We start from the raw sequence: 27,533 nt of genomic DNA on the forward strand, positions 1-27,533 counted from the left end.
CGCTCTTAGCGACTCGAGCGGGGAAACGCGGCCACACGCGGCGGCAAGGCGTGTTTGTGGGTGGGTGTGAACTGCACGCCAGCTCCGTGTAGTTCGCGCACGGCTTCGCGTTGAGAAAGTGAGCAGGACTCGTGGCGAACAGCGGGGCGAGGAGTGTGCGGTTTCACCACCTGCAGCCTCGTTTTTCAGGGGATGTGGACCGCCGTGGCCGCCGGAGTGAATCCATCGGAAACGTTCACTTGCAGGAGTGGTGAGTTAACCAATCTCTTATCTTTTCTTTTCTTTTTTTTTTCCTTACCTGCTCATAACAATTACCCCTCCTACTCGCCCCTCCCCGCTCAGAAAAATTCTTCTTGCCACTACTGCATTGTCAGGAATAACATTGTCTTGGTGGGAGCATCTATTCAATGCCTAAAGAGAAAAACGATCTTTCTCGTATTAGTAAATTACTCTTTCACAATACCAAGGTCACGCGCTTACCGCGAGAAGACCCTTGATAAGCGAGAAAACGCGCAAAAAGAAAATGCGGGTGGAGACGCCTCGTTGAAATTGCCACCCCAATCATCGTGACGTCATTGATTATGACGGCGTCTAAAAGGGCCTACGTAGTTCCTAATCGGCAAAAATGAAGTGCATTGTCTTCCGAGGGGGCAGACTGAACACGTCAAGGGATCTAATCCCGGCTATGCGCTGTTCACATTTTGAAATTAACGTGTCAAGTTTCAGGAAATTTCGTCGAGCCAATATACGGAAATTACACTTTGGAAACCGTGGCGTAACGTGCGGAGATTTCGGCACGAAAATTAAAAACGATCTTTGACCTTGATTGTCTCCTCTATTAATAAACCAAGATGATGAAATTAACGCCATTAGAGTTCCCAGAGAACAATTTATCAATTTAAACCGATTCGTTGGTTCACTTTAGTGTCCCTTTAAAGGTAATCGTACAGACAAACATCGACGTCATCCACCGTGGTAGATTACTGGCTGCGGCGTAGCGCTGCTTCACTGCGTTGGTCTAATGGTTATGGTGCTCGAGTGCTGATCCGAAGGCCGCGGGATCTATATAATCCCGGCCGGTGTGGCCGCATTTCGACAGAGGCGAAATGCTAGAGGCCCGTGTGCTTAGATTTAGGTTCACGTTAAAGAACCCCAGGTGGTCGAAATTTCCGGAGCCCTGCACTACGCTATCTTTCATAATGATATCGTGGTTTTGGGACGTAAAACTCCAACAATTATTATTAAGCGAAGCGGAGCTAAGCTCGAGGAGACATGTTCATTTCCCGGCCACGGCAACTGCATTTCAATGAGAAATGAAAAAGAAGAAGTAAGGTTTATGCGCATAGATTTAGGTGCGCGTCAAGAATCTTCAGGTGGTCAAAATCAGAGTCCCACACCACGGCGTGCCTCCTAATTATATTGTGGTTTTGGCTCGTAGAACCCGATAATTTAATCTTTCTTTTTTTAACATCAACATCGTCGTGCATTCGCGCAAGCAAATTCTGCGCATATTGCGAAAGTCCAAGTCGGTTAACTGTGAAGTAAAAGTACAGGTAGATGTTATCTATTCTGCCACTAGCAGCGCTTGTAAAATCTTCAGCCTCCGCCACTTCTAGCAGGCAGGAGTCCGCATTCCTCAGATAAGGCGCCTAACCTTCGCTACGCTCTGCTTAAGAAGCAATTTCGTTCAGAAATTTGTGGCCACTCAGCTCTGACTTCTTCCGAGGCGTGACTGCAACGACACGCCATAACACTTAGGGTATAATGAGGCCCGCACCTCCTGATCGCTTAATTAACCAGCAAAGAAAAAGCACTGAGGCCACAAGAGTTCCTTAAAAGCGCACTATAAAGGTAAATAATTTTTTTTCTCGTATAAGTAAGCTGCCCTTTCCCACTCCCAGCAACACCGCTCTTGCGAGAGAAGACGCTCAGTAAACGTGAACCCCCAGATGCCCCCCAAATTAAAGGACTCTCCGCTCCCGGGGCGCACGTCAAGTGACGTCAATTAAAATACAATAAATTAAGGTGGCGATGCCGCTAGAGGTTCGCTCTCCAACTCACCATGACGAACAGATTTTGACAGTGTCTGCTAGGGCCCACATTAGCGGTACGAATGAATTACACCGCGTTCTAAGGGAGCCAGAGACCTGTATTAGAAAGTTTCAGGAAAGTTCATCGGGCTAATGGGGCCAAAATGCGAAAGATCGAAAGAACTTTGAAGTCACTGACGTCACGTTGACGTTCGGGTGCCCAGTCTTCAGCGCGAGTAAAAGAAAATGGTACGCTGAACATCAGTTACGCTTCTAAGAACGAACTTATGATTGCGAAAGTAACGACAATAGAGCTCTCAGAGAATGTTATGTGGTAAATAACGACACCCAGAAGTCTCTGAAACCGCCTCATATAATGCTTACGATGACCATATGCTCACTGCTTGCTATCCGTGGTGGGCCAAGAATGAAAAGCGCTCAATGCTGCACTCCATGAGTCGCACTTTTATTACCATTGCAAGCGTTACATGTTGGAAATGCAACGGACAGACATATCCGTGTAGGCGCCAATGGTGTGTACCATAACACCGGTATTCTAGAGAGGTCATAGGGTCCCTTAGGGATCGTGCTTCATTTTTGGCCCAGGAAATTTCGCTGCGTCCATGTTACTTTATCCCTGCAATGTCTGGTATGCGATAAGAGCTATGCGGTTGTGCACTGTTTCGAATTCAAGCTCATAAAGAGACGAGTGAAAATTCACCAGACAATTGCTTGCAATGTCCGTGTCAACGTCTATAGTACACCCCTCAAGATATCCGGCGTTCTGTTACACTGATAACCACCTTGTATTATCTCGCTCTCTCTCACACACCTCGCCCTATTGCCATCCCTACAACATAATCTCGCAATGGGGACCATCAGGCCAGAGCTTGTAGCCCTGTCCACCATCAAATGACCATTAAAACACTCGTACCTCCTGGTAGATCATCTAAAAGTAAGTAGCAGTCAGCTGCATATCCTTAGTTGCAACTGAACATCTGCGATTGCTCTTAAGCTATTGCTTATCATTGAGGAAAGAGAACAGTTAAGCTCTGAAACCCTCGCTTGCGCACTAAACGCAACGCGTCGCGCCAGAGTACAATTAAGAGTTGCCGACTGGCGCTTAGCGAATCACTCGGCCGGCGAGGCAGCGCTGTGTACTCTATACGACTTCAAATCGGGCATTCTAAACGAACGTTAACTAACATGCGCCATATCAGGTAGTTTTCGGCACGTTGAGGTTGGCGGCATCAGGGATTTTTATGGTTCCAAGTTATGATACATCTGTACAAAGCTGAAATCGGTTGTACATATTAGTACCGCTTCTGCGGCTTTAGAATGCTGTAAAAAAGTAGTACTTATTTTTACATCATTCACTTGAAAATCTCAGTGTCTGCCGTTCTGCATCATACGACCACCTCACCAGAACCTAAGTTGCAGGAAGGACTCCTATAAGCCTTTGCTTCCGTATAGCATATGGCTCAGCACAGAAGGCGGACCATGAAACCGGTAGTTTTAAAGTCCGATTAACGTCATGCGTACAAGGAATTAATTTTGAATATATTATCCTTTTAAAGTCATACATGTGCACTATATTGCGCCCACTCTCGATTAGGCACAACACTTTGTACCATAGCCTAGATATCCGCAATATTCTTTGTGTAATAAACTGACGCGCTTGCATGCATACTTTGCCCCAGCGGTCTCTAAAGCAGCGCAGAACATCTCTTTGCAGGAGAAGCGCTGTACAGCCAAGAGATAACCGCCATGAAACGTGACCGCGTGAGGTTATTCGCGTGTGCCATATTTCATCCGCGTTGTCTGGCTAACTCCTCTCTAGCTACCATTCCCCACCTCGCCTTGCATAGACGAATGACTACTGCTGCCGACAGGCAGCTTACTTTCGCAGGCTGCTGTTACTTTTTTACGGGCTTTCAGGCAGTTAACGGTACGCGTCTCCTCCACTGCGTTATCAGTTTTAACCAAAACCCCTCTTAGATAACCTCAATAGTAACTATGACGACCCCCATTTTTTACGACGGCAAGTTCTAGTAGCCAAGAAACAGAAGCGGATGCAATGTCTGATAAGAGGCGAAAGGCCAATAAATTGACGATAACGTAAGGTTGATGTAAGAGAGCGAAAGAGACAGAAGTCGTGAGAGAAAGGCAGGGAGGCTCACCAGGGTGAGCCAGGGTGAGCCAGGGTGAGCCAGCTTGTCTGGCAACCCTGCAAAACGTCACAATGTCAAAATGCTGAATTTAGGCGCACCGCATGTGTCAAACGCGACCGTTCTTGGTAAATCCTCTAGAATGCTTATGGGCTACTGTGACGTAAGGTTTACATAATCGTTAAGAGCAGCTTATGTCGTACTCTTCTGTACGTACACATACACCGACAAATCTTCCGTCGACAAGCATCCCACGAGGGCTTATTTGACCTCGTAACGGCACGACCTAAACGCATCACGTTGTATTCTCGTTCGCTTAATAATTGCATGCATTTTGGAAAGTAAGCTACGTTTGTACCGGCTATCTGAATGGATAGTTGAAACGTTTTAACGAACCACTTTCCCATATATGCACACACACACACACACACACACACACACACACACACACACACACACACACACACACACACACACACACACACACACACACACACACACACACACACACACACACACACACACACACACACACACACACACGCACACGCGCACGCACACACACACACACACACACACACACACACACACACACACACACACACACACACACACACACACACACACACACACACACACACACACACACACACACACACACACACACACACACACACACACACACACACACACACCAGAAGCTAGTGTTACTGTGAACAAGGAAAAAACAGAGAAGCTGACTGCTGACTACCGCAAAATGTGAACGTGCTTGTTTTCGAGCCGTTTTCATTTAGTATAAGTTGAAATGTATGCACCAACGTAGACTTGGCGGCAAAAACAAAAATGCCAACGTTATCGTATAATATAGTTATTTTGCTCCTTTTCGGGCGAAACCTTACCGTAGGGGGTCAAAGAACTAGGAAAAAAAAACTAATTGACAAACGCGCGTCGGCTAAACTAATTGAAATACCATTTCATTCTAAGCTCGAGTACCGTTACTTATGTTTATTAATTATTTTTTACTAAACTTCATGTAGTATTATGTTATTCGGCTCTCGGCACCACCATTGGTCGCCAGTACGGCCTGTTGGCCAGGAAATTTGGAGACCACCGAGTGACTAGCCAGCCAATATACACGCGACGCAAGAATGAGCATAGCAGCGTGAGAACATTACCTGAAGCATACGTTTCGTCTCTTTTTGACCCCCTCAGTCTAGCACTGAAGAACGAAGTGGATCCCTTATTGGGCTGTGAAGGGTGGCCATGGAGTTTGAGAAAGTTCTACGCGAGGTCGGAGGCTATGGCCTATTTAACAAGACCATCGTCACAGCAGCGTTGATGCTGTCCGCTTGGCACGCGACGCTCTGCTACTTCGGTCAAGTGTTCATCCACATCACACCAGCCAGCCAGTGGTGCTTCCTCAATTATACAGGCGACAGCTCTACACCGCCTGTAGACGTCAAAGAGCTTCCAACAGGTCGCTGTCAGGTGCGTATGCATTCTATTCAGCATTAACCCAACCTACAACACGCTTGATAACGCAGCTTAGAAAGATATGATAGCGTAATGTGTCGCTTTAGTTGTTTTTAAGGTCCCAGTGTTCACTTGCCTGTGGGCTTGAGTTTATCGCATCCAGTTGGGTGTATTGTCGATTTCGTGCAGACTGTAACGTAGCGTCGCAAGAAGCAAGCATTTACATCATATTCACTGGATCGTGCAGCTAACCACATTATCAGGATTCACAATGAGAACACAATTTCATGAGATGGAAGCGCTGTCGCCATTGAGTCAGCAATATTTAGGATATTTGAGTGCATACTTCTGTACAAGAAAAACAAATATACTGAGAACACTCAAATTGCTGTCACGGAACCAAACTATTCGAGAAAAAGAAAAGATAATAAAGCAAGCAGAGCTCTCGTTGAATGCTTTTCCATGGTGACTAATTCTGCACGATTCACCTTTACGGATTACAGCTACTACGGCAACAGCCCGATGGCCAGTACAGCAGCAACGACACAGCAATCGCTGACAGCGGCAGCGAGTGGGTCACTTGCCCCACGAGATGGTACTACGATAACAGTGAGATCTACACCACCGTCACCATGGAGGTGGGTTGTCGTTTTCTAGCGTTTTCCGTTATTGTTTCATTTATCTTGCTTTGCTTGAATGATAATCACATTGGGAACTGCACAGTATAGCCATACAGTAAGACATGTTTATAAGCGTCCACCTTAAAGTATAGCCGTTGCTGCACCTAATTCATTATTTCCATCGTTGTCAGTACGGGACGGCGAGTAGTCCCTCAAGGGTACCAAAACCTCAATGTCCCGCGCAGTAGTTTGCCCAAGTGCCTCCATGACTTGCCCCCACAATGCTTAAGGCACATTCGGCCGGTTGTTCAAAAGCTCTGTTACCACTGCGGGGCACTTCAGGAGGAGAGCTACAAAGGCGTCCTACAACAATAAGTTAGTCTAACAGCAATAATTCGGCTTTGATGTCATCATCGGATCCCGGCTTTGCTAGCTGTATATAACTGTTGCTTTCCTACAGGACCTTTTGCAGCGCCTGTTAAGTCACTCTAAAATGACAATTCGTAAAACCCAAGCAATTCATTACTTTCCAAATTATCCACTGGATAAGGTATGCTTGCAATGGAACCACATTCGACCTACAAAGACCGATTGCAGTAAAAAGGCGATACCCAGACAGTTTGTACACGACTGCTATAAATAAGAACTCATCATTGAGAAGAAAGTGAATGTCTTCGTCCAAAACACGTCTATCAATGCAACCTACGTAGTGAGTAAAGGTGAAGCCACCTCTTGCGTCACGCTAATCTCTCGCTGAACAAATCTGTCATTACGTCTTTTGAGAAGTGCTTGCAAATGCCGCATCTTTTCGTGTTACCAGATCAACCGAGATCCTTCCTTTTCTCGTTTCCTTCGTCTAGGCCAAAGGGTGATTCCGATTAAAGATAAAGAACTGAGAAACTCAACCCATGCGGTATTAAAAAAATAAAATAAAGAAAGAACAGTGAAATGTCGTCAGCAACGGCACGCAGATCTTTTTTCGTCCAGGCTGTCCATTTATATTTCAGCCAAACGAAATAGGGGATTGTATCGTGCACCTGTCACTCAATAAGTTTTATTCCTTTATCTTCGCTACCACCTTGAACTTATGCAGAATCAATGGGTGTGCGGAGACAGCTGGAAGATGTACGCAGTCCACACAGCCTACTTCACAGGGTCCATAATCTCCTATTTACTTTCTGGATTCCTTGCCGACAGGTGAGGACCACACGCCCGAACTGTGATTCCGGCTGAATTCATTATTTTTTCTAATTTTCGACAGGCTTTATGACATCCTTTGTTTCGTCATTATGAACAAACCGATGATTCACTAAGCAATGTATTCTAAAACTTTTTTTTTCTTTTTCTGATTGCAGGATAGGCCGAAAAAAGACAGTAATCCTTGTCATGCTCATCGGCGCAACTGGGAATTTGCTTGGGACATTCTTTCCCACCTTCTCGACGTTCCCAATTTGGAGGTTTATGACGTCCATGGGATCTGATACCGTATGCACCACGATCTACGTCATCGGTAAGACTATCACTTCACAAATCGGAAGGAGAAAGTGTGTAAAACGAGGGGTGACAAGCCTGAAAGGAGCGCGCGGCCGGGCGGCCTTCCTTATTTCTATTCTGTTTCTGTCTATTTCTATCCCTTTCATTCTCTCTATATTACAGCGAAAGCTTTTATGAGATCATTTCAACGGCCGTTTTTGGCGCCGTAGTTGTCCGCCGCCGCCGCCGCCGCCGGTGTCCGTAACCGCTATCGCACGAAATAAGGAAAAAACGAAATAAGAAATAATTTCCAGGACGGAATGAGGATCGAACCTGGACCCTCTGCGTGGGAGCCCAGTATTCAACCTTTGAGCCATGCCGGTGCTTGAAACTGCTTTGCAAAAAGGTCCTATACAGGCTTCATGTCGGGAAGGAACCACATTAGCATATGCAATATAGCGTGGTAGAAGATTAAAATAAGCACCAAGCGTCGCACAACGCGAATTCTGTAACCAGGCGTCACACAATGCGAATTGCGCAACGAGTAGGTTGTTGAATGCTTCCAACCCATTACAAAGGGCTCTGCCATAATTCTTCATCGTCATCAGGCACAGCATCAACAAAGTGCGCATAATGCCTTACATGCGTATAGCAGGTAGCAACGCTCTCCGTAGAATGACAAAAAATGGCACAGTGCCTGCTGCCCTACTTCTGAAAAATTACAGTGATTTATAGCGTAGTGGGTTCCTCGCAAGTGCACTTGTATTGGTTGCCAAGGAAGCCCATAAGGCTACCATGATCCATTTCCTCAGGCTCTCAATAAAGTTAATTCCCCCCCTCTCTCTCTGTCTCTCGCTCTCCGTTTCTCCGGTTAACGTATGTTATAAAGCGTGGTGGGACAGTTAAATAACCACCGGGCGTCACACAATATGAATTACGTAACTTGTGGGTCATGTAGAGCTTCCAACCCATTACAAAGAGTTCAGGGATAATTCTTCATCGTTATCAACCGTCGCATCTACAAAATGCGCATAATGCCTTACAGATGATACCTTGCTTCTCCGCAGAATAACGAATAATGTCGTGGTAAGTGCTTCCCAACTTCCCAAAAATTATGATTTGTGGCGTAGTGGGTACGTTGCTAATTTACTTGTATTAGTAGCCACAAGAGAGTTTATAACGGGCTCTAGAAATGCCGCTCTTCCAGCTTTCGCTGTGACTGTGCTGCGCTTTCCGCGCAGGCCTGGCGCTTTCTATTCCTGTCTCTTTCTTTCTCTTTCCCTCTCTATTTCTTTCTCACGCTTTCTTTCTCTTTCAACGTCTTTCTCATTCTTTCTATACTATGCTATACTCTCTCCTCGCCTACCTTCCGTCCTACCTTCCTTCCGTGGGTTCGAATCCCGCCTAGAATTTTTTCCGCCAAGAATTTCTCTCTTCCTCTTTCTTTGTACCTTTCTTTCTCCCCTTCTCTCTCTTTGTACTCGTTCTCTCGCCCATCAGAGTCATTGCATCCCATGCCGAACAAATCGGAGCATGTGTTCGGGGAGTGAAGAAGATGAAGAGGACGAAGAGAGTGCATGCCGGTTCATGATGGTGATAATTTATGTTCATGAACTACGAAGTCTCTCCGAGCTTAAACAGATCCGCGGTTAAAAAAGTGCCTCTGACCGCAATTGCCCAGCAGTTAAAAAACACAGGCTACCTTGAGTTCCACGGGATTACCTTGGTTCGGCGTAAGAGCGACTTATCCACGAGACTTTATCTTTTATTCATAATTGCATATATATTGCAAAATATATTGCATATATATTGTCAATATGTAACACCATACTCGTATAAGAGAGACATGTGTCGCATAGATGATGCGTTGTGGCTGTCATGAACCTACACGACAGTCGTTCGTATCAGGCTCTTCTGCGCAGTACTTACTATAATGAACATTACGTTTGCGTCAGACGTCATGTGGTGGATGCAGTGGGCGTGTGTTTTCAACAAACTGTCCACGTTTTAGAGTACTATATGCACTCTAAGTACTATACCATGTAGCCGTTTGGCTAAGCCCAGCAGTACAGGCTGTGTGTTTAAAAAAGTTTGTTATCACAGACGGTTAACATCAATAAGAATTCAACGTAACATTTGCTTGCTAGACAGACATGCGCTTACGAGAGTGACAAAACAAACTTCACGTCGCGGAACACCATGACCTATAGCACTTCCACACGAACACCCTAAAGGTAATGCAGCGTACTCATTATTCTAAGCCTCCCGCCTATTGCAAGTGGCATTTGAATTAATGTAAACTTTTAAAGTAAGTTTCAAAGTCAATTTTCACTGCAAGTACTAAAAATATACATACACACATTAGCTGCAGAATCTTGTTATTCTGGTTCGTAACCTAAACAATGACAAGGGAATTCTGCCACAGGAGAATAGGAACGCCGCTGGCGTACAGAAAAGCCGCTAGGAAAACTCTTCATGTGCAGACCGAAGGATGCACATTATAGTGTACTAGAATAATTATTCTAGTACACTATAATGCACATATTCGTGCGCCACCGATGGCGGCGCTGCGAACGGCGCTCCGGTTAAAGTCTTTACGCTCCGGTGACGCCAAGGAAATTTTTTTTAACCTCCTTGGGTGACGCAAAGGCGGGGATTCGGCTTTTGTCGTCTGCTTGGCTGTGGCTAGAACAGCGGTATTTTTCTTATAGTTCGCTCACGTTGCACAGCGTTCCTCGACGACTAGCTGTATTTTCTTGTCATGATAGTTCTTTAGATGGCTGCTAGTATTACAGGAGGTTAAGAAACGTTAACATTTAACGTATCTTCTATACACAGAGCCATCGCGGTCAGGATCATACCACCGAGTTCGTAGCGTCACTCACTGGGCTGGATTCATAGCGTTGAAATAGCTTACGTGAAAGTGCGAACGTCCCGCCAAGCGAGTTAAAGAGAGTCTGCGCTGCTTTGGAAGCGAAGCGCGATCAACTTTACGGCGTATTCGCAAAAGTTAACATTATGTAAACAGACTTGAACGAAAGTTCACACTCCACTCCCAATTGTAGTCACCTTCAAAAAACGTTTGCCGACAAAATAAAATTGATAACTTAATCGACCAGCGGGTTATTGCGGACAACTAGCGTAAATTGGGCGAGTTGGATGCACATTCAAACTTGTTACACGTACTATCGGCTCCGAATGAAACGCTAGCGGTGGTGCGCGTGGTACAGTTCGCACCCTTATGATTAGAAATAGATACGCTCTTGCGGTTTGCCGCTCGTGAGCCAGATTCTTGCTTTCGATTGCGCAGTGCTGCCTAATCGGGTGTGCGTGCATGTCAATGGTGGTGACAGGATGACGCGCATTATATAGTTCCTAATGCTTGGGGAACGCGCTCCGCTGTTCGTGCTTCATTTCTCACCGATAGTACAGCTTGGTAAGCAGCAGGAAAAATTGGCGAATATGTCCAGGAAGAGGAGAAAGAGAGCTCTTTCAATCAGTAATCGAAAATGGGCCGGAAAGTTATTTTGAGTGCGCCACGGCCATAGAACAGTCGCAAAAAGGAATCGTCGCCATACATGCAGATGCACACATTGACTGCTAGCAGACGACACCAGGAGCAATCGACACTGAACGTGCTCCTGACGGCAACTCCGCTCGATTTCGCTGGGCATTTTCCTTGAACATTCAGTACAAATTGCTTTATGAACTTTTCCATTAATGTTTCAATAATTCGAGCAGGAGAGACTGGCCGGTAGCGTCGACCAGCCTTCACGTAGCGAACGCGCGCGCGAAGAGCGGCACCCGAGTCTCCTCTCTGACGGCACACGCGAGAGGGCGCCACTCAAAGATCTCGAGGCCAATAGGTATAAAGTTGTCACATCATACATCATACATTGCAGGTCGTGTGATGGAGATTATATAGGCCATCTCTTAAGTGAGGGCAAAAAAAAAATCCCCACTATATCCACGAGGTGAATGATGTTAGAGGAGCTTGCTCGGAGATAATCGGGTAAACCGTGAATGCTCCGTACAGTTCCTCTACTGTGATATAAAGACGTGACACGTTGTTATAGTAATGAATGAGGCATTTATTTTATGTTTTTCTTTAAGCCTCAATATACTTTCTGTGGTCACGTTGTTGTCGAACCACAAGCGGTCGCAGACCTTGCAGCTGTGGCCGAACGTGTGGTCGAGGAAATCGCGCTTGAAGCGCGCGTAGGCGCCACGAACTTCAGGTAGCGACCGCTTTCGGCGCTTGGCCGCTGCATCCCGCGCCCGTACCTCTTCGAGGTTCTCTTGCCGCCGCTTCCGCGCTTCTTCGGCTTCGCGGGCATGTATCTCGGGGTCCTCACGACGCTGACGTCTCCCTGCGGCCTCGCGAGCTCTCACCGCAGGGTCTTGGCGGCGAGCCCGCACTGCTGCTGCCTTGCGAGCCCTCCGCTCGGCCGCCTTGTCTTATTCGTTCGTGTTATTAGTATCGAAGCGCACTGACTGACCACTGTCGAAGGAGAGAGGACGCGCGCAGTTGTGGCCCTCTAGAGGTCTCCTATCAAACTAGAGCACGCGCCGGAGCGGAGTGAGTGCCGCATACAGTTGGCTATGGTATATGTGGTTTTGCCTGCGTTAATATCATCATCAAGGTGCTCGAAGAACAAGAGGAAGAAGATTTCTCTTTCGCGCGAGCGTGCACTGAGATGGTTATAATTTACCTGTGTTACGCCAAGCTAGCGGAAGCAATGAGAACAAGCGGCTACTACGGTGATGGACAAGCCCCGAGCATAAGGAGCAAGCTCCTAAAAAGAGGCGCGGTTTGTTCTAGTGGTGCAAGGCTGGAACCAGCAGCGGAGCTAGTACTCGGACTCCTGAGATGCGCTCCCAAGCCCGTGTCCCTGCACCGCCTAAACGACATGGATTTGTCAGGAACATGTCCCGTGACTAATGTTACGTGATTTCTTTGGTGGGGAGAAGTCATGTGACTAGTGTTACGTGATTTTGGCGGGGACATGTCACATGATTAGTTTTACGCGATTTTAGCGGTAACATGTCACGTGACTACAGTGTTACGTGATTTTACGTCACGTGGCCAGTGTTGTGTGATTTTGGATGGAACATGTCACGGGACTAGCGGTACGTGATTTTACATCATGTGACTAGTATTACGAGATTTTGGCGGGACATGTCACATGATTAGTGTTACGCGATTTTGGCGGTAACATGTCACGTGACTACAGTGTAATGTGATTTTACGTCACGTGGCCAGTGTTATGTGATTTTGGATGGAACATGTCACAGGACTATACGGTACGTGATTTTACATCGTGTGACTAGTGTTACGTGATTTTGGCGGGAACATGTCAGTGACTAGTGTCACGTGATTTTACGACCCGTTCCCCTACGCTTCCTTTTTCCTTCTTTCTCCCTCTCTCTTTCTTTCTCTCGCTTCCTGTTTCCTTCTTTCTCTTTATCTCTTTTATTGTTTTTCTCTCATTCTCTCTCCCTTTCTTTTTCTGTCTTGATCTCCGTTTTTTTTTTTTCGATATCTTCTTTGTGAGCGCGTGCCGGGCGCACGTGTTCGGGGAGCGAAGCCGAAGATGAAGAAGAGGACGAAGAGAACGCGCGCCGGCACGGGGGTAAGCAGAGCATAACCAGCTCTGCTGTTAAAACCACAGACATCCAGGAATTCTTCGGCAAAAATGTGCCTGCCTGAGACGTCTGTGTAGGTTCTAGATTAGACATTGGGCCCTAATTCGCACATTGCGAAAACATTTATGTTTACTGGACCATGCTGTCGTATTAAGAGAGAAGAGCATGTGCGATAACAAAAGGCATTGTTTTGCGCTGAGTCATCAGCTTCGCTTTGATATAAGTTTCCACTGAATTGAAGTGAGGGAGTATGACAATAACAATGGAAGAGGGACAGGGTAAGGTTACCTCCTGTCAGTTGTGCCTTTTCTATCTGAGGTTGCTTAACTTGAACAAAAATGTCTCCATTAGCGTTGTTCCCTTCCTAATGACTGGCACTACGCCTGCGTCCTGTTTAGGAAGATGATTATAGAATTTGAAGGTAAGTGAAAAAGGAAGTATATAGTGTGTGATGAGAGTTCACAAAGACTAAAGCAATGACAAATTATAGAGTGCTCATTTCAATATGAAAAACAAGAAACAAATTCGGCAGATCCCACGCGTCGTGGGAATCGGTTTCATGCGAAGCAGTCAGCGAGTACTTCTATGCTGTATTTTATGTCTTTGAGGCAAGCGTTACGAGGTGGATCGACGTGTTTTTGTAATAGTAGTAGCTGCATGCATATCGTAGGCTTACCAGGCACGTCGACAACACTGGCGTTGAAAGGGTAACCTATGGTCTGGTGTAACGTCAGCCCTCACGTTAGAGTACTTATGTCAGTAGTATCGAAACTGAGTGCACTTTATGGTGCGATCATGTGAATGTCATGCGTAACTTTCGTTAATGTATTCCTTCGGGTTCGAGCAATACTTCAATATAGCTTGCTGAATCATAGGAATACAAATGTAATGTTTATTAGAATGCTATAAAAGCGGAGCCAACACTGGAACCACAGACGCTAATCTGATGTGACGCCTGTGTTGTAGGAGTACATATTTAGTGTTTCTTGCTTTCTTGTAAAATTAGATAGCCAGCACCACAACCACAATTGACGCTGCACCGACATTACGCCTGCGTAGGCTGTTTTTCTAAACCAGTTTGTAGACCTGGCGTGGCTCTGTGGTAGAATACCTGATTGCCACGCAGAATGCTTGGGTTCGAATCCTGCTGAGATCCTAACTTTTATTCTTTCCATTCGTCGGATCAACGCAGCCGATGTCGGTTTTTCTTAACAGCTCTCGCATTTAAATTACCAATGTCTGTTCTCGCCGTTCCTGGGTAGATATAAACTGTCAATCACCTGTGGCGCCTACCCGTACACCGCGGCCCCTCGAGAACGGGTATGTGCCACACGTGTCTGGAGGAAATGGTTTGACGACGTACGCGACAGGATTTTGACGTTATTCATGTCATTACCCGACAGACATATTTGTTGAATCCTCTCACCCTCCCATGCCAATTTTGGTCTACACCAAGTTAAGGAGGCGATCATGAGAGCACTCGGACGTAGGCGGCTAGATAGATAGATACGTAGATAGAAACGCTCAAAGTGCAAAAGGTTCGCTAAGAAATGCTTCGCATTTAAAACTGTACACGCAAGATCATTATTTGAAACTCGCTAAGAGCATTATTGAAACTCATTCGTGAACATGCGCTCTTTGTTTTGCCTTTATCTTGAAATGAACCATATAGAATGTGGGAACCAGCATGTGTATAGGGTCTTGTAGAAGGCCATCTTGAAGGGCTAGTTTGTTCATCGCAACATAATTAGCTAAATGCACAAACGGAGCGAGAATAGACGACACACGGGAGGAAATTGAACTTTATTCGTGTTCCTCATTGTGTGTAGTCCTTTCCGCCGCGTGGCGTGGTTAGCTAATCCTGAAGGGGTCATAGAACCGTCTTCATTACGTGTCATCGAAAATTTCTTAACGTATGTGTGTTTTCATTCTTCTTTACGTAATATTCTGCCCCACTGCAGCGTTGGAGTACACGGTGAAAGAGCGGCGCACGCTGGTCGCCTTCCTGTGGGCCATCAACTGGTCCGTGCTGGCCACTGCGCTGCCGTGGTACACTTATCTCATTCAGAGTTGGAGGGGCCTCCTTATCACAAACACCGCTGTCGACGCAGTTCTGCTTATCTCCCTCTGGTGGGTATACCATTCGCGCAGCTTTTGTAGGCCGTAAAAGAAAGGCCATTATACTTTGTACGATCGAGGGTGCGTGTGCATACACAGCACGGTATGCCGTACAGTCAACATGTTTATCTCGCCTAGCGTTGAAAACGCGAACGCACGTGAAAGGTCTTCTTGTCATAGTGTAATAAGTTTGCGGGATTTGCAAGTCTGCCTCACATTTCATGCAATATTGGCCATATCACAAGTCCGTTGTGTTCCACCTGTTTTAGCGGCATCGCCAATATCGAAGAGCTCGGATCCGTATACATGTCTGTAAGCGGTCCAGTAGCCGAGTGATGAAAGCCGTTTATTGCTGAGACAATGGCGATTGTATACAGTATGCAGCAGATGTCGACGCGTCACGCTTGATACTCGGCCGGGTGACGTCGTGCTTTAAGAGCTCTGCCCCGACGTCGTTCTGGGTGACGTTTTGAATTTTGCAGCGAATGACTGCTCCGAGCAAACGACAGCGACTGCAGAGCAAGACGTATTCGGGTCAACGTAGATTGCGGCCTCATATGCTTCGGCGATTTTAGTCCCTTCTCTCCTTCTTATTGGTGCTCGTCAAAAGGAAGAAATTTCGGCTTCACTTTTTCTCTCTCGTTCCACGTTTTTCTAACATACAGTAATCGCGTGGACGCCAGAAAACAACGCGGCTCCTCTTTCTTCCTATAGTGGTACTTTGCAGGTTTTTACCGATGCATATGCCAAAATTTCGTATTTTAGAACTATGAGGTACCTATGGCGTTGGATCCCTCAGAACTAATTGTCATTCGGGAAGGACAGTATGCTTTATTTACTCCGCGCCTTATGCTGACGTACCTCCGCGACACCGAAAGCTGGACACTTCGACGCACCTTAGTGCCGGCGTGCGGGCCACTCGAACCAAGTTATGCTCGGTTCAGCTTGCGAAGCTCGGCCGACCCTCGCACGAAGCAGTACAGCTAAAACACGCCCTTGAACTAAATCATGCGAGGCCCAGTCTCTGATTCCTATTTTCCCAACCAAACATGAGTGTACGTCCTTCAATGATTGCTAGCGTGTTTGCACCACCATCCTCCACTTCCCACTTCCCAAACTCATCCCTCCGAGCCAGAGGAACGCCAACGTCTCAGACGCGATATGGCACAAAGACACATTCAAAAGGACTCACTGTGACTTGAAGGCTTTTCCGTTCACAATCGACAGCGCGTGCGTGAGCACTTTACTATTCTTTCCAAGCGTAATGCACACTACTCGTACAAAGAATCTTGCTTTGCCACGTGCTTCAATAATACAGGTGGCTGCCAGAATCTTCTGGATGGCTGCTGTCCGTTGGCAAGAAAAAGAAAGCCCTGCAGACCTTCCAGAAGATTGCTCGATTCAACGGAAAGGAAGTCAGCGAGGAGCGCCTCAACGAACTTCTACAAGTAAGCATCTTAGTGAAATACCTTACGCCGTCATTCATGTACGCTATTCAAGGTCCATGGCACACTGAAGGATGCTCTTACGGTAGCTGCAAAAAAAAAAAAAAAAACTGCACTTGAACAAAAAATTGTGCGATAAACTTATAAACACATATCCTGTTTATTGAACATTAGTTAAAAAAAAAACAGACCAGCGATTTCTCTGTGTATCAACTTATCTAAGCACAATTTAAGTTCCTGGCCTTTCTGTGCTAGAATCACGATGAGGCATTATGAGACAACCCAAATTCATATCGTGGTTTTCTCTTCTATTTATCTACGGCTATCATCATCATCATGATCATCATCCTGACTGCTCCCACTGCAGGGCAAAGGCCTCTCCCATGCTCCGCCTTGCTACGGCCGCGTTATAGCCGCGAACTTCTTAATCTCATCTACCCACCTAATTTTCTGTCTCCCTCTCCACCGGTTATTATTATTAATGACCACCGGTTATCCTGCCCACGTGCTACCTGCCCGGTCCATATCCATTTCTTCTTCATGAGTTCAACTATGATATCCTTAACCCCCGTTTGTTCCCTGACCCACTCTGCTCTTGTCCTATCTCTTAAGGTTACACCTATCATTTTCCTTTCCATCGCTCGCTGCGTCGTCCTCAATTTAAGTTGAACCCTCTTTGTAAGCCCCCAGGTTTCTTTTACGTAGGTAAGTATCGGTAGGATGCAGCTGTTATATACCTTTCTCTTGAGGGATAGTGGTAGATTACCATTCATGATTTGAGAGTGCGTGCAGAATGCGCTCCACCCCATTCTTAATGTTCTAATTACTTCATTCTCATGACTCTGAACAGTAGCGCAAAAATTCCACAGACGACGACAGAGCAAGACGGGACACAGCGCTAAACTAACAACTCAGTGTTTATTGCAGGTGATTGCATATATATGCACATGACACCGCGCGAAAGGAAAAAGAAGAGGGCGAGGGGGGCGAAGGAATACACAAGGCAATCAACCAAGCATATCACACAAGCGGCTGACGCGACAAAAATAGCATTTCCTTTCCGGAGTTATGCAATACCAACTAGCCCACCAGTCTGTCCTTTTAAACTTCATTCTCATGGTTCGGCTCCGCGGTCACTAGCTGTCCTGAGTAGACTTATTCATTTACCACTTCCAGTGCCTCGCTACCTATCCCAAAGCGCTGTTCTCTTCCGAGACTGTTGCACATTACTTTAGTTTTATTCGTATTAATTTTCAGACCTACCGTTCCGCTTTCCTTGTCCAATTCAGAATCATGAGCTGCAATTCGTCTTCTGAGTTACTCATCACTGCAATGTCATCAGCGAATAGCAGGTTACTAAGGTACTCTCCATTAACTCTTCCCAATATAAGACCCTGAGAAGCTCCTGTAAGCCCGCAGTGAATAGCATTGGGAAGATCGTGTCTTCCTGCCTTACACCCTTCTTTATTGGAATTTTGTCGCTTTCTTTATGGAGGGCTGTGTTGGCTGTGGAGCCGCTGTAGATTTCGTCCAGTATTTTTATATATAGTTCGTCGACGCTACGTGGTTCGTCTACAGCTATAGAAGTATGGTATGGCCACAGACACGTTCTCAACTGCAGGGGCGTAGCCAAGGGGGGGGGGGGGGGGTTCGGGGGGTTCAAACCCCCCCCCGAAATTTTTCAGTTTTGCTTGCGTATATATACATGCACACATACAAACGCACGCACGAACTTACATAAAGTATGGTTGACCCCCCCCCCCCCCGAAAAAATTTCTGGCTACGCCCCTGCTCAACTGCCTTGTTCTTAACGATTCCCACAAAGTTTTTTTCGTCTGTTACAGTATTACTTACTGTACACAACAAAATGTGCGTGCAGACGCCAACGTTTTTAGAGCCCCAAGCTAAGAAGTGAGAAAGGTTTACAGCCTCCTTGTCGGATACAGATAGTTCAAGGCAATTCTGTTTTACTGTGATACACGAACATAAATGCACCGCTAGCGCGTGCAGGCGCTACTAAAGATAGCCTTCCTCACTGAAGTCAGGATGTCGTCATCGCCGTCGCGAGGCCCATTAAATGCGCTTTTCTGGAGCTAAGATGTAGCGCACTTACCTCTTCGTTGGTATCTTTACCTCCTTAGGACCCAGAGCCCAAAGATGTCCAGGGCAACGAGAAAAAACAGCAAACAGGTTTCTGGCAGACAACTGTCGCCGTTGTCAAGTATCCCAGGTTACGCAAGATCGTCATCTTCTCATATCTTGGTTGGTGAGTGAGCCGCTTTGCAGTTAACGCTAGTGTTCGCCTTATCTATATCCGTGTTTTTGTTGCTTCCGATAAGGATGAGCCATTAAACATTGTTGCCTGACGTAAATGAATCAGTACTATATTACAACATGAAGTGCTTCATTTTAAGTGAGCCCTCAATAACAATAAGCTAATAACTCTTGAGGTAGTACGCCGAAGGTACGTTCTTTTTGTGTGTCCCGACTATTGCTTTAGAAACCAACTTTGCATTTCACTCCCACTCTTACATCACACTACTTCATGTGGCAACAATTACACGCTGAAGAAACCGTGCTATAATAACAATTGTTGGGGTATAACGTCCCAAAACCACGATATAATTATGAGGGACGCCGTAGTGGAGGGCTGCGGAAATTTCGACCACCTCGAGTTCTTTAAAGTGCACCGATATCCAAGTACACGGGCCTCAAGCATTTTCGCTTCCATCGAAAATGCGGCCGCCGCGGCCTGGATTCGATCCCGCGACCTTCGGGTCAGCATTCTAGCACCGTAACCACTAGACCAAAGCGGCAGGTGAAGAAAACGTGCTGATGCTTCCTGGACACGAATATAGTGTATATCAACTACGGAACTTGCCTAATTTTGATGTTACCAGTGCCACAAACGCTGTCAAAAAAAAATATATATATATATATATAGCGGTAGGTATATCGACACGGAGATGATGCGTACTGCTTTCCAGCTGATACACACTATAAGCCCAGCCGAATCTACCAACAAGTCCAAGCAAGTAAGCCAAGTTGACTTGCATATATATCTTCTGATGTCCTTCTGGACTCTGCTGTACTGTACACTACAATGCTCACATTCCTCGTACGTGCAACATGTTAACAAGCGCGTACTAACATATCTTGAAATGCGCAATCTAGTGTTTTGTGAGCAGGCCTAAAATTTGCATGCCGTTTTATCTTTCACAGGTAGCTCATTTCATAGAAACAGGATAAAGCTTCCGAAAAGCGTTTTACTAACAGCACTTACGAGCCCTACAAATCTCATGAAAACACTGGATATTCCTTAATGAAGGCCAAGCGTCATTCTTCTGTGAGCGCTACGTTGTTGGCTGCGCAACACGCTTCTTCACTAATACTTGTGGTTCAAGTTTCAGGATATATACACAGTATATTTGGTAAAGCAGCAATTCACCTATATATTCAGGAACCGATATATAAAACACCTTACCGGGAGGTACACATACAATTTTTACCCTTGCCGCTCAATTCTCTATGCCTGGGTCGTGTCAGTGTGTGAAAGCTCTCTTCATTTGGTTCTTCGTGTACATGCCGTTGGGCATGCGCAGATAGGGAAGGATGCCCGGATGTTCTGTCCACCGCTTTAAAATGCGTGTGCGCTTCGCCAACAAAGAGCACGTGAAAAACTTACGCTTCCTTTCTTCCCATTTGTGAAGTACTGTTATTTTGCTCTGAAGGGTTAGTAGAGGTTTATTGGTATTGAAGAGAGCCTTGATCCTTCACTAACAGAGCGCACACATCTGATCTGCGCATTTTAACTTTAATATGGCTTTTTTCTTTGTATCCAGCCGAAATTGGCATATAGCTGCATTTTTTTTGTAGCTGTATGCCTCAGGAATTCTTTTGCGTAGGGGCCAACAAAAAAGTAAACCAGCTTGCTTTAATTTACAATGCTCACTCGGAAGCAAACAAATTTATTATTATAGTTATTATTATCTTTTATCGTGAACATCCGCGCAGTCAATCAAGATCAATACAATTCTCTCAGAGCATGGGCATTTCTTGGACGCACCGAAGCAACCGTCTTTTTTCCTCTTTTTTTTTATGCATTCATGCAGGTAGCAGACTCCGTAATGTATTACCTCCCTTTACCTTTCCCTTAATGCAGAATAGAGCAGCAGATGTTCCTCTTCTCTTTCTTTCTCACCAGTGTGTCGGAACGGAACGAAAACCAAAAACGAAAAACGAAAAAAAAAACCTATATTTTTGACCGGAACGAAAATGTAACCGAGACATTATCTATTATTTCCTTGCGGAGTGAAACCGAAATTTTTCAAAGCGTTTTTCGGTTCACAAAAGAGCTTGGCAATCCGGAACAACTGAGGTCATGCGACGTGAGCAATTATGCATATCTCAGGGTACAGTATTAGCGAGTACCTCAGGCAGAAATCCCAAAGCAAAGCTATGTTGAAATTGTGCGAGAAACGAAAACAGTGGCAACTAGAGATGTTTATATTAACGCAGATGGACTTTCGCGCGCCTGTCACGCAGGCCAGCGTGGAGAGTGCATTGTCAGCGCTGAAGTTTGTTACAGCGAAAGCTGTTATGAGATCACAACAGCCGATTTTGGCGCCATAGTTGTCCGCCGCCGCCGCCGCTGGCCTCCGTAACCGCTATCGCGTGAAATAAAAAAAATGAAATGAGAGACAAATTTCTAGGATCGGATGGGATTTTAACCCGCGCCTTCTGCGTGGCAGTCGAGTATTCCACCACAGTGCCACGCTGGTGCTTGTAACTCTTTCGCAAAAATACTCTATACAGGCGTCATGTCGGGCAAGGAATCGTGTTAAAATGTATGTAATATAGCGTGGCAGAAGAGTAAAATAACAGCCTGGCGTCACACAACGCGAATTGCGCAACGAGTCGGTCGTTGGATGCTTCCAACCCATTACAAAGGGCTCAACCATAATTCTTCATCGTCATCAGCCACAGCACAAAGTACTCATAATGCCTTACAGATGTGTAGCGCGTACCACGATTCTCCGAAGAATGACGAATAATGGCATAGTGGGTGCTTCGCTACTGCAGAAAAATTACAATGATTTATGGCGTAGTGGGTACCTTGCATGTATGTGTTCTTGTATTAGTTGCCCCAAGAGACTCTACGACGGGCTCTACAAAGTCCGCTCTTCCAGCTTTCGCTGTGACTGTGCTGGGTGTTCCGCGCAGGCGTGGCGATCTTTTTATCAGAACAGCAGTCTCGCACATAAGAGAGTACACTCAATGACGTGATGCTTCTGAGATCGTGCTCATTCCCTTCACACAAAGGACTGAGCCCACTAAAAACTCGTAATTGACTTGTGAGAAAATAAATAATATGACTTGGAAGGGTATACTGGTTTGTGCTAGTTGGTAGGAATTCGTGGTACAGTTACTTCCGCTCCTCTGAGGAACGTGGGAAGAACGTGTTTACGAACCGTTACGGAACATTTTTCTTGTTCCAGAACAGAAACGGAACGGAACTTTTTGCTGTGGAATGAAACTAAAACCGAAACGAAAAAATTTTCGTTCCGACACCCTGTTTCTCACTGCCTCGTCTCACTGCCACTACGTGAACCGGTGCCTCCGAATCTCATGCTTGAAGCGAGTAACGCTCGCGTCTCATGTGGCCTGATCTTGTTCGCGCAGCTTTATCGTGTGCCTGTGCTACAACTCGAACGCCCTTGGCTTGGGCCGCCTGGGGTTGAACTTGTACGCCATCTACTCGATCGCCATCGCCTTCGAGATGCCCGTCAACATTCTGTGCATCACGGCACTGGATATCCTGGGCCGGCGTTGGCCCAACGCTGGCTTCATGCTGCTCGGGGGAGCCGTGTGCCTGCTGATGGCCATCGTGCGAACTGGTACGGCTATATACACAGTTACATCAGGCAGCTATGCCGTGGAAGTAGCCACCGCGTATTAACCCCCTAATGGTACTTTCCTCGCTTCGAGGGTTCGTACGTACTTTGCAGGTTGAGACAATAGTTCACGCTTCCACCACACGCCTGCGCAGCTCGCGCGCTCTCCATTAGCTTTCTCAATTTCGTGCAGTGATTAATATGAGGTCCGGCTTTATTCTATTTCATATTTACATACAATGCTGTAAGGGCAATAATGCAGCTTCATATAACGTAAATTTGTATTAGCGGCGTATTAAAACACTACAAATAAGATAAGAGCTACCGCGCTTTATGCAAGAGCACTGAATTGCTGAAGCAATTTCTGATGTCACGGTATGTTATTGCATCGCGCCTCTTCTCTCAGTTTCTGACAGCGTGCGTTACTTAATGCTTACCTCCTGCCACTGTAGACGTATTTGCTACGAAGGTTGCGGATATACGCTGTAACACAGGCTTCCTCTACGTGCTCAATCTACCCATCGAAATCCTTGTACGCACTTTGTTTGCGATTTAGTAAGACAGCATCAGCTGCTTATTTGTCGTGCTCGGTGTCTTGTCTACCTCATACGACGCTTAGCCGCGGTATTGCATGCAACAATGAACATACAGAAAGTGACGCCTAACGTGAAGTTTAAAGGAGCTTTGAGTGCCATTGAGGCAATTCGCGGCCGTAAAAACGAGGCTGGTTCCTCATCAAGTGAAGGTATGGTCACTTCAAAATGAGTCTAGCCGAATGTTATCTGGCAAAGTCAGAAAGTATGACTACACATTGTGTTACGAAGTTTGTTCTAGTGGCAAACATCCTCGATTAACGACGTAGACATTCAATTTTACGTATGCAGTCCCACCATGCTGCACGTACGAGCCCAATTTTGTAAACGCTCGCACCTCATAGCTTTCACGCTTGCTACGGCTATGCGTTGTACCACTAAAGAGGAAACACATCGCTAAAGAAAAGCGACACTGATGTTCCTATGATACGCAGTTTAAATGTGGGATGCGAACCTCAAGCATGCGCAAGATCAACGTAACATTCCACCTCTTTGTGTCGCAGATGATCCGACGTGGACGTTGGTTATTGGTGTCATCTCGATGATGTCTTTCGCGGGAGGCTACAACATCACATTCCAAACTTCTTCGGAGCTGTATCCCACGGTAATCCGAGGCCGCATACTATTCCTTCAGCGTCTCGTGGGCGACATCGGCAGCCTCCTAGGAGCACAAGTGGCGTCCTTGGTAAGCTCTATGTGCTGCTCAGTTTCCTACTTTATCCATGCAGATTGCACTCGTGGCATGCAGAATTGTGCTTACGTGCGTCACGCAGCTTTCTTGACGCTGTGTAGCACGATAAAGTACATCCTCCTTCAATAAGGTTGAGAGCTGGGCTAGTTGGTGACTGATCATTATGCATATATGTGGTTAGGCAGCGCACTTTCGTGTGTCGTGTCCTTTCTGTTTCTTTTGTCCCCGTCGAAAGTGCGCTACCTAACCATATAGACATCCTCCTGTTAGAGCTTGCATTAACGGAAACACCCCGTGCTTCAAACGCACGTTTAAACGAGTTTTCAAGTCCTTTAATATGCTGACATTTCATTTGGAAGCTCCGCCGAAACTTTTCGTTATAAACAGGTACCCCACTCAGACGGCTGCAGAATACGAGCAGCGAAATCTAAATTCAAAATTTTCAGGGCCACTCAGGCAGCAGCTGATAACGAATTACATTTAATTAAAGGTTGTAGTGACAGGTTGCGCAGGTAGTCCTTAAACTTTACTGCAACAGAAATTTCTGTCCCTTACAATAACACGTCGAGAATATTGACTCGATCATGACTTTGCAGCCAAGTATCCCTACACTTTCAAATCATAGGATCCGAGTTTCACGATATGCAGTCTGGTTGTAAGCGTCCATGGAGTCAACTATAGAGTCAATCGGACGTACGGCGTCACTGCCACAATGTGAACAAAGCTCACGACACAATCTCAACACGTGGAATGACCCAAACTGTGCGATTCCTGTGTCCCCCGCAGACCGAGTACGACAAGTACCTGCCCATGATGGTGATGGGAGTGCTAAGCCTGATCGCTGGCGTACTGCTCTTCTGTCTACCTGAGACCCTAAACCAGGCATTGCCTCAGAGCATCGAGGACAGCGAGAACTTCGCCCGGGGACAGTCGTTTTGCTTCTGCCCACTCGTGTCCGCGAGGCGGAACCGCCGCAAGGCACGCCGGCAGACAGAAACAAACGGCGTGGTATGATACAATATTCCATTTCCTAATAGAAAAACCAAACAATCTAACAATGCTTCGACATTTACTCCTCACAGTTGCGCAAAAGATCACATGGACGGCGAAAGAACAAGACGGGACGCTGTCTTGCTCATTCTTCGTCCATGTGATTCTTTGCGCTACTGCTCGAATCATGTACTACCAAATAGCCCATCGGCCTGCCCTATTAACTCATTTACGCATCTCGTTTTTTTAACTGCAGCATTGCGTTTATAATGCAGCCAACGAAGACAAATTGGTTACTTAGAAGAGTATGTCTGTAGGCCAGTTGGTGATTAGTGATTTTGGATATAGAACCGCGGAAGACACAGCGCGAAGACACAGGACAAAAGTAAACGTGTTCTTTCCTTGCCGTAGTCATGCGTATTTCGCAGTTTTTTATCCCAATCACAACATAGTTACCCAATTCGAGGCCTTGTTTGTTTTGAAAAGACTATAAGAAAAAAGGGAGGCAAGCGAATCTGCAGTAAAGAATTACAAAAGACAGCTGAAAGACTAGCGCCTCAAGGGTAAGAGACAGACAAAATTAGAAAAAAAGGTGAATACTTTTAGTGCAACAAAATTCTCTTAGAATTTAGTGGTTTGTCAACGCAAAGCGCTGTTTGTAGAGGTCCACAATGGACTAAACAAAGATGAACAGAACAATCGTGGTTGCACCGGGACGCTACCACACGTTAAAGAAGATGCCAATTAAATACGCTTAAATTCATTCATATGGATAACCGTACCGAGTCGGACAAGCCTGCACGCAGGAGTATTACTTTCTTATTTCTTAAACGGTCGCTAACATATTCGTATCTTATACGCAGCTATAGTAAACAGTGTCTGCGTACGATTTGCGCTTGTACGCATGTAAAATAATTAGAACTTGTCTTTCGCACACGTCTGACCTCTATGCCCAAACATCGAAAATGTCAGGCTGCGGAGAGAGTTAAATAGCGTGCACTGATTGAGATCGGTGCAGGGACCGGAGTGCACTAAAAATAGAAAATTGTATTATCCCGCCATAAGACTACGTATATGTGTACGTCGTGCGCTTGAAGGAAGATGGCGCTCGTAGCTTTAAGAGGACGGAAATATCTTGTTGCGACGAGGGCGTGGATTTCGGATAGTTGCCAGCACACTTCGTGTGTGACATTGATTACGCCGAACGTCAATTTGTGTTCGTAACGAGCGAGCGCTAACGTCGCAAGTGAGGCAGAGACGGCCTTTATGTGGCTATTACCCTGCCAGGCAAAATGACTGCTGGTGATCGTCAGGCGTCGTCTTAATGACACCGGTGCTTGTTCTCAGGATGCAAGGCGGCGCATTCAAAACAAGGGAAACAAAAAGGAGTGCAGTGTGTACAAGTAGCATCTCGTATAATAGCAGACACATGACGTATAACGAGTTATGATTGCATAAAAGCACGAGTATTCCATAGGAGAGGAAGAACATATCAGCGCGCGCTCCTGAGAGCGGCGAACGTAAAGATAATTTCGTTGTCGTCGTAACTGACTAGATTACGTTCGCTGTCACTTTTGCGTCAGTTGATGACGTTTGCTGGCGGTATTGGCGTGGCTTTTACACCCTTTTTTTCCGTGAAGATAAGTCCCGCGTAATGTGCTGGTAATAGCTACTAAGTGACGTGAAAATCCTCAAATCAGGAAGGTGCAACCATCAGTGACTTCTCATATCCTTTCCCTACACCGCAAAAATGTAATGCGATGTATATGCAACTACATTTGTCGAAGTCATCATTAATTCACGTGCACTACCTCACACAGCCCCTTTTTTTTCTGTTCCTTTTTCCAGGAAGCAAAATCCTCGCCCAACAACAGCGTTTTGCAAGCACGCCTGTGAAGTTATCTATAAGCAACGAAGACATTGAGATCCCGGCAGGCATAAACAGGCGCCGACCAATAGCGAGTGCACGTTGCTCTTGCTCCAAGCGCTCGCCGCTCGACGGCATCAGTGCGCGCTTCAGTAGAACTCCTACTGCCAACAGACCAAAGATGACCGCTAAAAATATTTTTTGAAAAAATCGTGAAATGAGGCTCGTCCTCTTTCCTATTGTTTCACTCGGAGGTAGCCTTTCTTTTTTTTTTTTCGCTGAAATTGTAAGCCCATACTGAATTCGGTGCAGGGCGAATTCTCGTGCGGCAAAACGGATCGCATTTCACTCACAATTGCACAGTCGAGATAAAAAAACAAACAAACAAACAAAGACAAGAAAACAGCATCGTTGCCATGCGTGTCCAGCCGAGCACAGCCTGACCCTGCGATTGCTGCCTTATAGGCATGGCCTTGCGTGATCAAGCAGGGCTCTATTGAAGAAAACGGACACAAAGCCCACCGG

At 46.1% G+C, this 27,533-nt stretch overlaps 1 protein-coding gene across 1 annotated transcript; it reads left to right on the forward strand.

Annotated features, from left to right (window-relative positions):
- LOC119387828 (solute carrier family 22 member 13) lies at positions 1–27,533 on the forward strand. The gene is made up of 12 exons (XM_037655357.2): positions 1–250; positions 5,411–5,686; positions 6,175–6,309; positions 7,385–7,488; positions 7,647–7,801; positions 15,372–15,540; positions 16,847–16,976; positions 19,115–19,239; positions 22,656–22,870; positions 23,964–24,145; positions 24,938–25,159; positions 26,990–27,533. Exons 2-12 carry the CDS (start codon positions 5,462–5,464, stop codon positions 27,035–27,037), a joined length of 1,710 nt encoding a protein of 569 aa, XP_037511285.1. The 5' UTR covers positions 1–250; positions 5,411–5,461; the 3' UTR covers positions 27,038–27,533.

Source organism: Rhipicephalus sanguineus, chromosome 3, assembly GCF_013339695.2.
Source record: "Rhipicephalus sanguineus isolate Rsan-2018 chromosome 3, BIME_Rsan_1.4, whole genome shotgun sequence".
Classification (NCBI taxonomy): domain Eukaryota; kingdom Metazoa; phylum Arthropoda; class Arachnida; order Ixodida; family Ixodidae; genus Rhipicephalus; species Rhipicephalus sanguineus.

Excerpts from the sequence above, each read along its gene's own strand:
- LOC119387828 (XM_037655357.2), top strand. The coding sequence starts at position 5,462 with ATGGAGTTTGAGAAAGTTCTACGCGAGGTCGGAGGCTATGGCCTATTT. Across the intron at positions 7,802-15,371 it reads CACCACGATCTACGTCATCG|CGTTGGAGTACACGGTGAAA; the intron begins GTAAGACTATCA and ends GCCCCACTGCAG. Across the intron at positions 25,160-26,989 it reads AGACAGAAACAAACGGCGTG|GAAGCAAAATCCTCGCCCAA; the intron begins GTATGATACAAT and ends TCCTTTTTCCAG.